General features: G+C 40.7%; 1 protein-coding gene across 5 annotated transcripts in view; it reads left to right on the top strand.

Annotated features, from left to right (window-relative positions):
* The window catches only part of Tox (thymocyte selection-associated high mobility group box), a 296,268-nt gene extending 283,542 nt beyond the window's left edge, over positions 1 to 12,726 (top strand). For 4 of the 5 annotated variants that reach the window (XM_006237844.5, XM_017593467.3, XM_039110215.2 and 1 more), the window contains 3 exons: positions 2,862 to 3,245; positions 10,918 to 11,069; positions 11,385 to 12,538. In XM_006237844.5, the coding sequence (XP_006237906.1) occupies positions 2,862 to 3,245; positions 10,918 to 11,069; positions 11,385 to 11,421 (573 nt within the window). In that variant the 3' untranslated portion in view covers positions 11,422 to 12,538. Of the gene's footprint in view, positions 1 to 2,861; positions 3,246 to 10,917; positions 11,070 to 11,384 lie in introns of all 5 variants that reach the window. The other variant, NM_001108654.1, reaches the window with a different exon arrangement.
* Positions 12,727 to 13,611: the final 885 nt, after the last annotated feature.

Genomic DNA, 13,611 nt, shown 5'->3' with positions numbered 1-13,611 from the left:
ACACAGATGCTGAAACCATAGATTCTCAACAATATAGCTACCTAAACAAGACCTACACAATCGTGTTAGGTAACTTGCCAACATAGAAGGGAAATTTCACAAAACTAGAAGAGCTGTAGGCACCAATGGCTGCTAAGAGAGCTGAGAAAGGAAGAGTGTCATTTTTCCAGGGACAAGCCACCTGATAGGCTTTCCAATTCCAAGTGGCCAACCCTAAACACTAAAAGGGCTCATTTGAGTATGTGTGTCTACATACGTATATGTGTACATGTGTATATGTGTTGTGTGTATGATGAATATACAGCTTTCTAAAATTCTCCCTGTTAAAAATTCTGTTAATTCTTTGACCTTTGCCTTAAATTATGAACTGTTTTACACAAAAACTTAAATGAAGAAGCAAAACAATCTAATTAGAAGTTTTCTTTCATTGAAAGCGTCCTCAGGAACTACATTTCATAAACTCTTTCTGTCTGCAGACCCTTTTACAAATTCTTGATGAACAATTTTTGGCGATTTAAGGTTGCTGTAGAATACAGGGAATAGAAACCTGTATTCTAATTCTACTCGTGAAAATGGTCTTGGGAAGTGGAGGGTGGTTGGGAAGTGGCCTCCAAGGGTATTGTATACCTTTCTGTCATTCTGTGAATAGAAAATTTAACCTCTCTGAGCCCAGATTTTTATGGTTTGGGGGGAAGGGTATGAGTGTATGAGTATCTGTGAGTATATGACTGTGTGTAAGTGTATGAGTGTACGTGTATGAGTGTGTGAGTGTATGAGTGTGTGTATGAATGTATGTGTATGCATGTGTGTATGAGTATATATATGTATATGTATGTGTATACATATGTATGAATATATGAGTGTGTTGCTTCATATGAATGTCATAGGAGTTTGATATATATGAATGTGAGTGTATGAGAATGTAAGTGTATGAGTAGTATATATGTGTATGTGTGTGTATATGTGTTTGTGTGTGTGTGAGTGTATGAGTGTGTGAATGTATGAGTGTGAGTATATGAGTGTATGCATGGGTGTATGAATCTGTGTGTGTGTGTCTGTGTGTGTGTGTGTGTGTGTGTGTGTGTGTGTATCTGCAGCTCACAGTGCTTCAGACTGGCCTATGCAGCTGTCTAGCTTGAGCTCCTCCAAGTGACATTCTCTGTGTTTGAACCTGTTGTAGATCTCTATAAGACTGAGTCCTTATTTCATCATGACATCCTCATTTATCCATTCATATTGGCACAGTGATTAATGTTGTGATTGTGCAGGCCTTGTTTAGGTAGCCATACTGTTGAGCTTCCACAGTTTTAGCATCTGCATTGTCTAAAAGGTACTGCCCTGGATCAGGTGTCCTGGTCCCCTTCTCTTACAATCTTTCCACCCTCTCATCGGTGATATTTCCTTGTATATAGGGATTGTATTGCAGATATAGAAATCAGGGACAGGCATCCCACCATGACATTCTCTGCATTTTGACCTGTTGTGGATCTATGTAATAGTCTATTTCCTTATTTTCTCATGACATTTTCACAAATGCGCACATTTGGTATATTTTCTAAGAGGTCATATATATCTTTCCTATAAGACAGTAATAAGAGATTAGGAATCACAACCACAAAGGGCAAAGTCAGGGAATCCAACAGACACACACACACACACACACACACACACACACACACACACACACGAACATCATTTTTACTGTTAGTCATTTACTTTCTCAGTATCCCTGGGAATGCCTACACTACATTGCCTAAGTGCTTGAGACTAGCCTATGATAATAAAGCTGGCTTATGCTGACTTCCCATACATAATGCAGGCTATGGATAGAGAGTAGCATTGCCCAAGCAGGAGGGACATCATAGACCTCATAGACATACCAGGTCTGCATTGCCGAAAGAGGGCTCATCCCTGGCTCTTGGTGATAGTCAGAGCTTAAGCACAGAGCTGACTTGTGAACCAAAGACGCACATCCAGGTCACATGTAAAAGTGTATGTGAATCCCCAAGACAGGCTTAGCAAAAGTGGTTTTCTTCTCCAGAACCACAATTCATCCTTCCCCTCCACTTGGTTCACATCCTACCCTGTTCCATCAGTCTCTTCTCTCAGGAAATGAAGAGCTGGGTTCTTCCCTAGGAGGTGATGCCACAGGGTTAGTCTTTGATTCCTCTCATCTCCCACTGAAATGCCTGGTTTTTAAGTCAATTAAAAAGTTATCAAGTGTGGAAAAATTAGGTTGAGATTATATTAATTTATGATAGAGTCCAAAATATCAAAGAGAGAGTATTTTTATCTACTTCATTAGTGAGGACAATTTATCACCAACTCCTTTTTTAAAAAAAATCAAGATGTGTTCTGCAGTTTCTTTGAAGACATATTAATAAGATTTTCCATGACTTTTGGAAGGTATTTGAGACTTCTTCCATAGCCATTGCTATCAACCAGCTTTGTTTTCTGTGGAGAAATATCTAGGGCCAAGGCTCCATGACAACACAGAGTAGAAATTAAGCATGTGGTCAGTAGGAGAGCTGAACTGAATTACTTTGAAAGTGGCATAGCTTACGGTGATAAAGGTCTCCTCCTTCATCTTTCTGTCTTTCCTTGGATAACCAAAATAGTCAGTCAGAGCAAAACATTTCAGCAAAGGAAAAGGAATGAAATGTCACTACAGCTTGCTTTGGATGTCATAAAGGAGTGAGTTAGAGACTCTATGATGTATATGTTATGTTAAAATAATGATGGGACAATCCATGGGAGTTGATTCTCATGAAAGTCCTTGAGGAAATTCACAAACATCCTGAGAATAGCATCATGCTCAGACACCCGTCTCCTAATGCCACTCTTCTTTGTTCCCTCTGCAGAGCTACAATGACCCTGTGGATGTTAAGACATCTCAGCCACCCCAGCTGGTCAACTCCAAGCCGTCAGTGTTCCATGGGCCCAGCCAGGCCCACTCAGCTCTGTACCTAAGTTCTCACTATCACCAACAACCAGGAATGACTCCTCAGCTCACCGCCATGCATCCGAGCCTCCCCAGAAACATAGCACCTAAGCCCAATAACCAAATGCCAGTGACTGTCTCCATAGCCAACATGGCTGTGTCCCCACCACCGCCCCTCCAAATCAGCCCACCTCTTCATCAGCATCTCAGCATGCAGCAGCATCAGCCACTTGTGCAGCAGCCTCTTGCGAGTCAGCTCCCCATGCAGGTCCAGACCGCCTTACACTCGCCCACCATGCAGCAAGTAAGTCTCTCCATGGGTTCTGTGCATGCTAGGGGAGGGAGGTGCCGGATATCAAGCAATGGCTGGAGGGGGTGGTTAGTCTTTTGGAATGGAGACCTCAGATATTTGACAAACTTACTCTGGAAAATATAATTTACAAGGGGTAAGTTGTCAAAATCGGGCACTGACGGCTCTTCCTCTCAAAGCACTGCTTTCATTCACAAGATATCAACTTGATGCTCCCTTGCTGGTGGCCTCTTTGTTTCTGGTTTGTTTCTTCAGTGCAAACATGTGCTAAAATGCCCTATGTTGCATAGATCTTGATGAAACAGGGTCTGTGATTTCTTTCTAATGTCATTAGGAGATGAGGCTTTCTTGACTAGGGTGACCCTTGAGTTCGATAATTGAAACAAAATGAGATCAGATTGAATTCCAAATTTAGTCGAGTCTTAGAAACAGTGAGAGCCAAACAGCAACTAGTACTTCATTTAGGAATAGACAAGGAGCTTGGAATGAGTAGCCTCCCAACGTGTAACATGCCCTGGCTGGAGTCCCTCGCATTGCAAATGCAAGGGTGTGTTTGTGGGAAGGGAGGTTATTTGTCTTCTGCATAAATAAGAAAACATGAGATATTTCTGGGCAATTTTGTGTAGTTTTATTTGAAATCAAATTTTCTTTTCAGATTTTAATTTATTTTATTTTAAGGTTTTGATGTTCTTTTGTAACTTGAGAATTAGGAACATACTCTCCAAACTCGGTGGAACATGAACTATTCTCTTAGCCCAAAAGCTCACTTTGAAAAATAGGCCAAGGTTAAAAACTACAAATCAGAGCAAACTCAGCCACTGCCTTTATCATTCAATTATGCTTTTCCCAGAGTTGTGGGAAAATACATAACCACAGCTTCTTGCAAAAATTCATACCTAGCTGTTTGTACACAGAATGCATGCTTACCCTCCGAAAAATAGGGGAAGGAGAAGCAGAAGGGTGAACCATGTCTAGGCAGTCTAAAATGCATTTTACTATGGTTACTATAGACAAGGTTTCTGAAAACTGACTACAGCAAACCCTTATATTTAAATTCTTGGAGACATTGCAGGGCTGGTGTTAGTCTTGTCCTTGTTTGATGAATGAAGAAACTGAGGCTTTGAAGGTTAGATTAATAAGCTCACAAGGTGAGAGCCGAAATTCAAATCCAGATCCAATCAGAACTCAGACGTGTCATCCCTTAGTGCTTAGTGTCTGCCTCTCAGCCTCAAGCTTTCTTGTAGATTATTAGCAGATTTGGAACAGAAAGCCTGTGTCTTCTAAGACTAAATGCTTTTAAATGTTAGTTTCTTCTCAAATCAAATCTTTTATGAAAAACAAGGGAATGCATCAACTCACTATCTTCCTTGGTTCCTAAATCAAATATATTAATATATTAATAGCTAACTGTCTTACCTACAAACCACAACCAGTTGCTGAAGTTGACTCACTAGAGGGAAGACCAAGGCGGTAACAGTTTCCCTCCAGCCAGGTCTCCAAATGCATTTATGACAAAGAGATATTCATGGGGTAGCATCTTCAGCCTTTATCTCAGACATCATTCACAAGGAAATGGACAACATTGAGTGCCTTCTTATTCTAGGGAATCAATGGTGTTTGCATGGTGAGTAAGCAGTTTGAAAACTGTCACTTACACTAGGGTGGGTTGACACCCGCTTACAGGTACTAGGGCTCTACGTCACGTGGTAATCGCTATGCTCTCATTCATCCCAAGAAAAAAAGTACAGAGGTACAATCTTGTCCCCCAGCAGCGGGACTAATATGTCCAGACAGGAGACCCTTCCTAATCCGTCCACTCTTTCCTGTACTAATACCCTGAATAACGTAAAAGTCTCCATGAATAGTTTTCAACACTTTCAGAATTACAAAAGGCTACTTGTACAAACTCAAAAGATTTATTCCAACATAGAAAAGTCTTAACATAGGGAGAAAAGGAACAACTTATTGTTTTGAACAAGGTATTTTTTAGACAGTAAGTCAGCTGTAAGAGTATACCTCTGTTGATCTGTGGACTATGCCATCCGATGGAAAATTTGGTAAGGTTGAGTGCATTCAGAAATCCCAGTATCCTCATATCTGAGGACAGTAGGAGTTTCCTTACTCCCGACCAGGTTCCTGTCCTGAGACACACTACACCATAGAGAGGACTGTGAGAATCAGTCACATAGGGGTACTGCTTGAAGCTCCTCCAGAGGCAGATGAGGCATCCCAAACATCTCATCCCAAGCCAATAGAAAGCATCTGCCTTTGGACCCTGACCCACCCCACAATATATGTAAGACCCTGACCGCAAGGAATAAAAGGCACACGTGAGTTATTTCATCAAAGACTGAGAGTGTCTGTCATATCAAGCTATAACACTTTGAGCAAGAGAGTTCTCTCCCAAAGCTTTTGAAGCTGGAAGCTACTTGAAACTACTGTGATCACTTTCTACTCAATGGCACTGACCTTGGCTCCCCACTGGCCCACAGCAGTGTAAAATCCTGCTCTACCACACTGATTCCAGAGCACCAGCAGCTGCAGAAGAGACCCCAGCAGCTTGCCTAGCTAGGATTCCTCCTCCCAGCTCATGTCCTCAGATAACATCTGGTACATAGGTCAGCAATTGGCATCAACGTGGGGCATGAACCCATGACCCTGAGATTAACAGTTTCATGTTCTACCCACAGTTATTCCAAAGACACCTCCCCTTTAAAAGATAAAAAAGGAGGAGTTGTGGGGCAATGGTACCATGTGACCAGACAAAAACAGGGAAGACTGAATGGATTTAGAAACCCCAGTATTCTCGTATCTGAGACCAGCAGGTATGTCATCAGTTCCTGAATGGTGCCTGTCCTAGAGTGGATACATTACCACAGTACCCCACATGAAGAACATGACCATTAATCAGCAGGCACAGAATTCTCCATCAAGATGGGCCAACCCCGAGGGTTTGGCCAATAAGCTTCCCTTCCTGGACATTCCCTCCTGCAGAAGGCATTTAATTCCTAGTCCAGCCTGAGTAAGGCATATGAACCCATTTTCCATGGTGACTCATAAACAAACAGGATGGACAAGCAAGGATAATCTCATTGAGCACTGCAGTGCCTTAGTCATAGAGCCAAGCCAAAGTCTCCAGCAGAAGGCCCCTATGCCATCCGCATTCCCTGACACTTGCCACTAAGCAAAACCAGTTCCTCCTCCCCCGGCCCTGACTCTTCATTGCTACTGCTCAGACTCCTCACATTTCCCAGCAGTGTCGGGGTATCCAGGAGTTATCTCACCCAGGTTGGGGCCCCCATCTTAGGCTTTGTTCTTCCACCCCTAAGTGATGCGTCAGAACATCTCATGAGCCCCACACCCAGAGCTGCATACGGTGAAATGCAGCCTAAGTCCTCCCGATTCTTCAGCCCAGCACAGTTCTCACGCCCCATTGGCAAGGCAGGTTATAGACCCACATATCTCAACAGGTGACTGGGGCTAGAACTCATAATAAAAGATAATGACCAGAACTCACAATGAAAGAAAACAGTTACAAAAATGACGTCAGCTAAAATGACTTTCAGCAGTTCCTTGACCACGTGAACTGTTAGTCTAATAACCATGGAATACTAAAGCTCTGAGAAGTTAAATGAGTAGTACATTCTACTATTTGGAAGAATTGTAGATTTGGCTGTGGGCTCAATTCCTTGGAAGTTCAAGAGCAGTTGCTATAATAAAAAATAATGTGTGTCCTAATATGTGTCAGGCACTGCCTGGACTCTTCCAACTCCAGGGAGCAAAGCTCTTTTTCCCTGGACCCCTAGATCACTTAAGTTTCCAAGTCCAGGGAAAAAGAGCCTTGCTCCCTGGAGTTGGAACATGGGAAGCGATAACAATCAGGTTAACAAGATAATGGACGGAAATCCTATGGCAATGACTCGGGAAGACACCGTTCATGGAGGAAGGGCAAATAGCACTCTCATAGCTCCCCTCGAGGGCTCAGGTGCCAGGGATGAAAGCTTTAAACCCTGGGAAATAGGAAAGGTCTACAAACATTCCAGCAAAGACCAGTAAACAGAAAGACAGATTCTAGGAGATGAAAATCACAGGGAGAGTATATGAGTCAAGAGCAGGTAGACAGGGCAAGGAGCCTGCAGGTTAGAGAGACGAGGAGCTCTTATTAGCTGACCGTCCTACAGCGAGACGGAACAGTCAGCACCCACTGATTGTATGTAGCATACTCTTCAGCAGCGCGTGGGGTCCTCTGTTCACGCCATCAATGAGATTTCAGCATGTAGATTCAAGTCGACCTGTGATTCATTACCCAGTCCATCTTCATCCTGTAGCTATTTGCCTCCTAATATGTTGACCACATTCCTATCTAAGTACAAAAAGAGAAACAAAATAAAAAATAATGGCTACTGTACTTTTTAAAAGTGGTCGCACATTTCAGTATTACTTTAGATACTCTATTATCCCTTTGAAAGGGAATTTTTCCTTCCCAGCAACCACATGGTGGCTCACAACCATGGTTAATGGCATCCGATGCCCTCTTCTGGTGTGCTTGACTGAAGAAAGCAAGTGTCCTCACATAAAATAAATAAATAAATTTAAAAAAAAAAGAAAATGAATTTTTCCAACAAAAAATGGTTGTTAATGTACCAGGAATAATAGTCTCATTATTTTCTTGAAGAATATCTTATTATACATTGAGTTCATGGACCTACTTTTTTTTGTTATTGTTTCAGTTTTCTTTCTGTCTCTCAGTGCACTTTTATTGTTGAATGAGGTCAAGGGAAAAAATCATTAATATCTGTCAACTTCCTTTATAACCTTAGGAAAAGAAATTTTTGTATGATACCACAGACAGATTTTCAATTTCCTTGTGTAATAAACAGCTGCTTTAGGATTTGGGTGTAATTTTAAGGTTTTCTTTTTTTTTTAAATCACATTGAGATTGATGAATAAATCAGCCATAAAGACAAAACATTGATGCCTGTTGAAAATACCTCTCCAGACAGACAGGAAATGAAATTAGTTTGCAGTCGCGTGTGGTTCTGAGGATCACTGTTTCGTGGTGCTACGGGCTTTCTCAGACTTGCTATGTAGCAAAACAAAACAGTGAAGGCTACAGAAATCTAATTAAAGAGCAAATGTCCCTTCTGACATCAAATTAATCTTTATCATGTTTCCTATTTTTATTCCAATCTGGCACCAGAAAATAAAATTTAAAATTCCAGGCATGCTACTAAACAGTTGGTGATTTTTCTCCTGGGCATCAAAATGCAAAGTATTCAGTCTCGTTTAATTAGACTGCTAAGCAAACATGTTTCCAAAAATTTATACCATCATTGTTGTTTCCTGCTTACATCCATAATAGACGTGTACTCAGCTGTAGTGTTGACCTCAGAGTCTTCTTATACAGTGTTCTGAGGAATGTTTCCATTTCTATGTTGAAAGTAAAATAATATTAAATACTATTACTTCAGTCTATACCTGTATTTTTCTTGGTCCTTGGTTGTCTGGGAAGAAGTGATTTATTCAGATGTAGATTTTGGAGGTAGCCTAATTTTCTATATTGGAAGTTTCTAGATAGCACATAATTTTGTTTTAACGTAATAATTTAAAATAAAATGCTTTTCCTGATATTCTGACTCAACCTGCAGAACAATTTCCACTGTTTGTTTTGCTTTCCCATGTGTCTGTACCTTCAACTAACCTAGGATGATTCTAATTATTATTTGTTTTGATCCTTGTTCGCTTTTAAGTTAGAGTTTGTCAGTTGTGTCCAATAAATAAATAAATAAATAAATAAATAAATAAATAAATAAATCCATCCATCCATCCATCCATCCAACGGAGAACTTCACAGTAAAGAGATAAATAATTCTTGCAACTTACGCAGTCCCATTTGCCTTTCTTACTGTAGCATCAAATTATCTACCTACTTGATTTGTCCAGCCACTGTTGTAGACTAGGTCCTGAGACTACCCACCAAGCACTGGAAACACCAATCGCAGCCTGTGATGGGCTCAATGGTGAAAGAAACCAATACAGGGTCTCTCAGAACTCCCCTTCCTTCTGCTCTCTACCTACTCTCACACTGGACCTTAGGACAGATACGGAGAAGGTGGGCAGCAGGTCAGAACCAGAGACAATGAAGATCTCTCACTTAGATCAGTGAAGCTCCTTCCGTGCTGGGAATCCACAAGGCCCTGAAGAAGGGTTCCATCTGGGCAGGAAAGCCAGTGATGGCTGCCTTCCCTCAGGAAGATGCCTTCCTTCCGCATGCCACAGGGGCCTCCTCCAAGGCAGTTGTTCTGTAGAAAATCTATTGCTTTAAGAGTGTGTTGGGTCAACAACCAGTACTACTGAACTCTGGACTTCTGGTGACTTGTTACCCATCACCCTGAGTTTTGTCTCTCTCCACAGTTTCTGTGGGAGTAGACATGGACAAAGGTCTACAGTCTTTATCAGTGGAATGGTACATCAGTAGATCTCTAGAAGCCAACCATGGGATAAGGAAGATTGATAGCAGATGTGGTCTTCAAATCACTATATGAGGGACCACCTACACATGAGTAAAAGTCTAAGGAAATATCTCATTTAAAAATCAACCCTCCCACCATCCTGCTTAGTTTAAGGAGTATGTCGGTGAGATGTCACCTTCCAAAGCTACTTGACACTAAATTGTGCATGGTGCATTTTTAATCTTGATTCCTTGGGTGTTAAAAACCATGGCTAGCATCTGCTGCAGAGACAACCATGAGATTAATTAAGTTTCTTTCTGTGGTCACTTCCAACAAAGCCTGCCTATGCTGCTCTTGAATTCACCTGCTAAGCTAAAAATGAATTGTGTATAATGCTTTCTGTTTACCAGATATAGTTACAGACTTCAGAGATTCTGTCCTTGAATTTTTAATAGCTTTACTGGGATTAAAAGTCAACACTTCACCACTAGTGAATTAAAAGCATCTTCCTGAAGTCTAAGTATTGTTTGCCAGCTAAGAGACTTTTCAATTAAAAATATTTGCTGTCTTTACATGTTTTATTCCCTGTATTTTCCGATGGTAAGCTGTTTTCTGTCTCTGTAGTAGTCCAACAACTGATTTGAAAAAAAAAAAAAAGGCTGGTTGAAATTTTTAGCTGATAGAGAAATACAAATAAAGAAAGAGAAGAAGCAGATGGTCCCATTGTGACTGAATGAAGAAAAGGGTTTTGAGTAACAATGTGTGAATAGGTACAGCCTAATAAAACACTCAGCCACCTGCTGCCTGAATCCTTCAGGAAGGCTCTGTTGCTTATTCTGGGGATTAACCATTAATGTATCTTTAGGTTGATAGAAAACATCCACTGTGAGGGGCTTGAGGTCCTTCTCCCTTTGCTCAGACTGAGTTGGCTTTTCTATATTTTTAAATTGTTTCCCAACTCAATTTATCTGCCCATGGGTGTGATGAAAGGGCTTTTGACACCTGGTTAAACGAAGGAAAGGTAAGAATAATGAGATGATGGGTGTTTCTTTTTTTTCTTTTTTTTTTTTACTTTAAGTCAGGGAGCCCCTTCCACCGGTTCCTGCAAGAGGTGAGGTGGCCTCGCTTATTTTCAGGCGTGGATAACTACGCCTCAGATTTTTTCTTTTAAAAGGTACCACCTTTTCTCAAACGTACCTTTCCTTTTTCCTCAGGGATTTACTCTCCAACCCGACTATCAGACTATTATCAACCCTACATCTACAGCCGCACAAGTTGTCACCCAAGCGATGGAGTACGTGCGTTCTGGGTGCAGAAATCCTCCCCCACAGCCGGTGGACTGGAGTACCGACTACTGCAGTAGTGGGTAAGCAGCCGGCCATCGCCACCTGGTGGTGGAGCGTCTCACAGCGTGGGTCTCAGGTTGGGAGAGGGTCTCAGGTCCAGGAAGGCTTCAGAACAGTAACAACAACAACAACAACAACAAAAAAGGTAGCGCCATCATCTTCTAGCCTTTCCCAAAACAAATGCCTTCACGTTTCTCTTTGCTAAGGATTTAGGTCACTGTGCACTTTCTCTCTAGCTAGCGCAAATAATACTATCTTCACCGCCCAGACTTCCACTGCCACCCCCACCAACTGTGACCCCGATTTTCTTCTAACAGTGTTTTCTCTCCACACAGGGGCATGCAGAGGGACAAAGCGCTGTACCTCACCTGAAAATCTCAACACCTCTCCTTTCCACTGAGGAATTCAGGGAAACCTTTTCACCACGGATTGCTTTGGCCGCTCAAAGCAGTTCTTCATTTTATTAGAAAATACAAGTTGCTAAGCACTTAGGACCATGTGAGCTTGTGGGTCACCCACGCTGGAAGAAATAGTCATGCTTCTTTATTATTTTTTTAATCTTTTATGGACATTGTCCCTCTTCCCTGAAGGAAGTATGGGCCATTCAGATTTCTGTTGGTTTTGCTGTGAAGTGCTGCCGCTCTAGTAACTGCCTTAGCAACGGTAGATGTCTGGGGTAAAACGGTCCTGGGTTTTCCATTGGTTTTCATAATGGGTGTTTATATGAAACTACTAAAGACTTTTTAAATGGCTTGATGTAGCAGTCATAGCAAGTTTGTAAATAGCATATATGTTACACTCTCCTAGAGTATAAAATGTGAATGTTTTTGTAGCTAAATTGTAATTTGAAACTGGCTCACCCCAGTTTGTTGATTTCAGAGGGGTTAAATTGGCAAACATTCATATTTTTACTTCATTTTTAAAAAGAAAAAAAACAACTGACTGATAGTTCTATATTTTCAAAAGACTTGAAAACTATTCCCAAATCATTTTAATTTAAAAACAAATTGGCTTTGTCTTATTGATCAGACAAAAGGAAGCTCTCGTGTGGAGGGAAGCGCAAACACATTTATTTTGTATTGCAGGAAAAAAATTCTTTTTTGTATCACTTTTGTGTAATGGTTAGTAAGCGTCATCTAAGTCCTTTTATGTATAAAACTGCCAAATGCTCGCCTGGTATCTTAGCTGCAGAAACAGGTCAAACAGCGCTAAGTGATCACCGTTACCTGTGGCTCTGTGTTACTGTTCCCTCATCCGTGTCTGTATTTAATCGTTTTCTTCTCTTTTTTTTTTAATGAAACTTGTTTCGCTTATTTATGAAATAATAAATATAGGTGTTTGTAAGTAAATTTGTTAGTATTTGAAAGAGGTTTTGTTGATGCTTTAATTTTTGCTGGCAAAAAAGAAAAAAAATCCATGCTTGGTGTGAATATTTAGTTTTTACAGTGACATGAATAAAACCAAAACTGCTTTTCATTTAGTAGCAAAATAGAGTGACGAATCTGTATTTTTGCATATCTTTTGTTGACATAAATGAAAAACAATTCTACTTAGCCATCTTCTTCTCTTGAACAATACAACAGAAAATTGCCCTGGAGATCTCACACTTGCCAAGCCTAAGCAAACACCAGTGCATCCCGTTCCTAAAAAGATACGAAGAGCTATTTTTCACTTCTCCATTCCAAAACATTTAACCACCACCACCACACCACACACACCCGCTAAAAACCAAATTCAAGTTGAGTCACTCAAAATTCCTCAAGCCACATGCTTCTCATAGCATGCAGAAAACATTTAAGAATTGACCAAGGGTTCAGGAAGAGGTCAAAGAAGGATATCATGTCTAGGATCAATCTAGAAATGAAGGACTAGTAACCAGATCAGCTATAGAAATAGGAAAAACATGGAAACCGGAAGCAGTTGCTAGAAACTGTGAAATCTGCTGTCCCTCTCCCCTCTACTCTCTTCTTCCTCTTCTATGCATCCTGAGTCCCTGTAAGAGATTTGCCTGAAGGTGTTTGCATAGTTCTGATAGCAGAAGGGAAGGGTGAGGAAATGTTTCCCTTCCACGGGCTTCTGTCACGTAAATTCATCTGGCTGGACATGAAGAGAATGATTGTTTTGCGGAATGAAATAACCTCAACAATTTAAATACAAATATATCATGTAATCCAGTCAAAATTAAAAAGACAAAAGTCTTGCTTGCTTTGGATTGGTTTTTCAGACACTGTGCGAGTTGAATCACTTGGCATGTAATGACTAATAAATAATGCACATTCAGTGTTATTATTAAAATGGCCGGGGTCGAGAGCTCAAATTTTCCTGTCTTGATACTGTATAAGAATTCGTGTGATTAACTTCCCAGTTTATTGTTTGGCTGTTTAGTATTTTAGAAATATACCAGCATTATTAATTAACTAATGCCTTTTATTATTGTATTATGATAAAATATTACTTTCTCCTACATTAAGTCCAAACTGAGAAGAGTCCGACCAGCTAAGATAAGAGGTGTATCAGGAGATTGTCTGCAGCTTTTCCTGGCAGGCGAAAAGAAAAAAATAC

This window comes from Rattus norvegicus, chromosome 5 (assembly GCF_036323735.1).
Source record: "Rattus norvegicus strain BN/NHsdMcwi chromosome 5, GRCr8, whole genome shotgun sequence".
Taxonomy (NCBI): Eukaryota; Metazoa; Chordata; class Mammalia; order Rodentia; family Muridae; genus Rattus; species Rattus norvegicus.
Note: the sequence above shows the minus strand (reverse complement) of the source record. Positions and strands in the feature narration are given on the sequence as shown.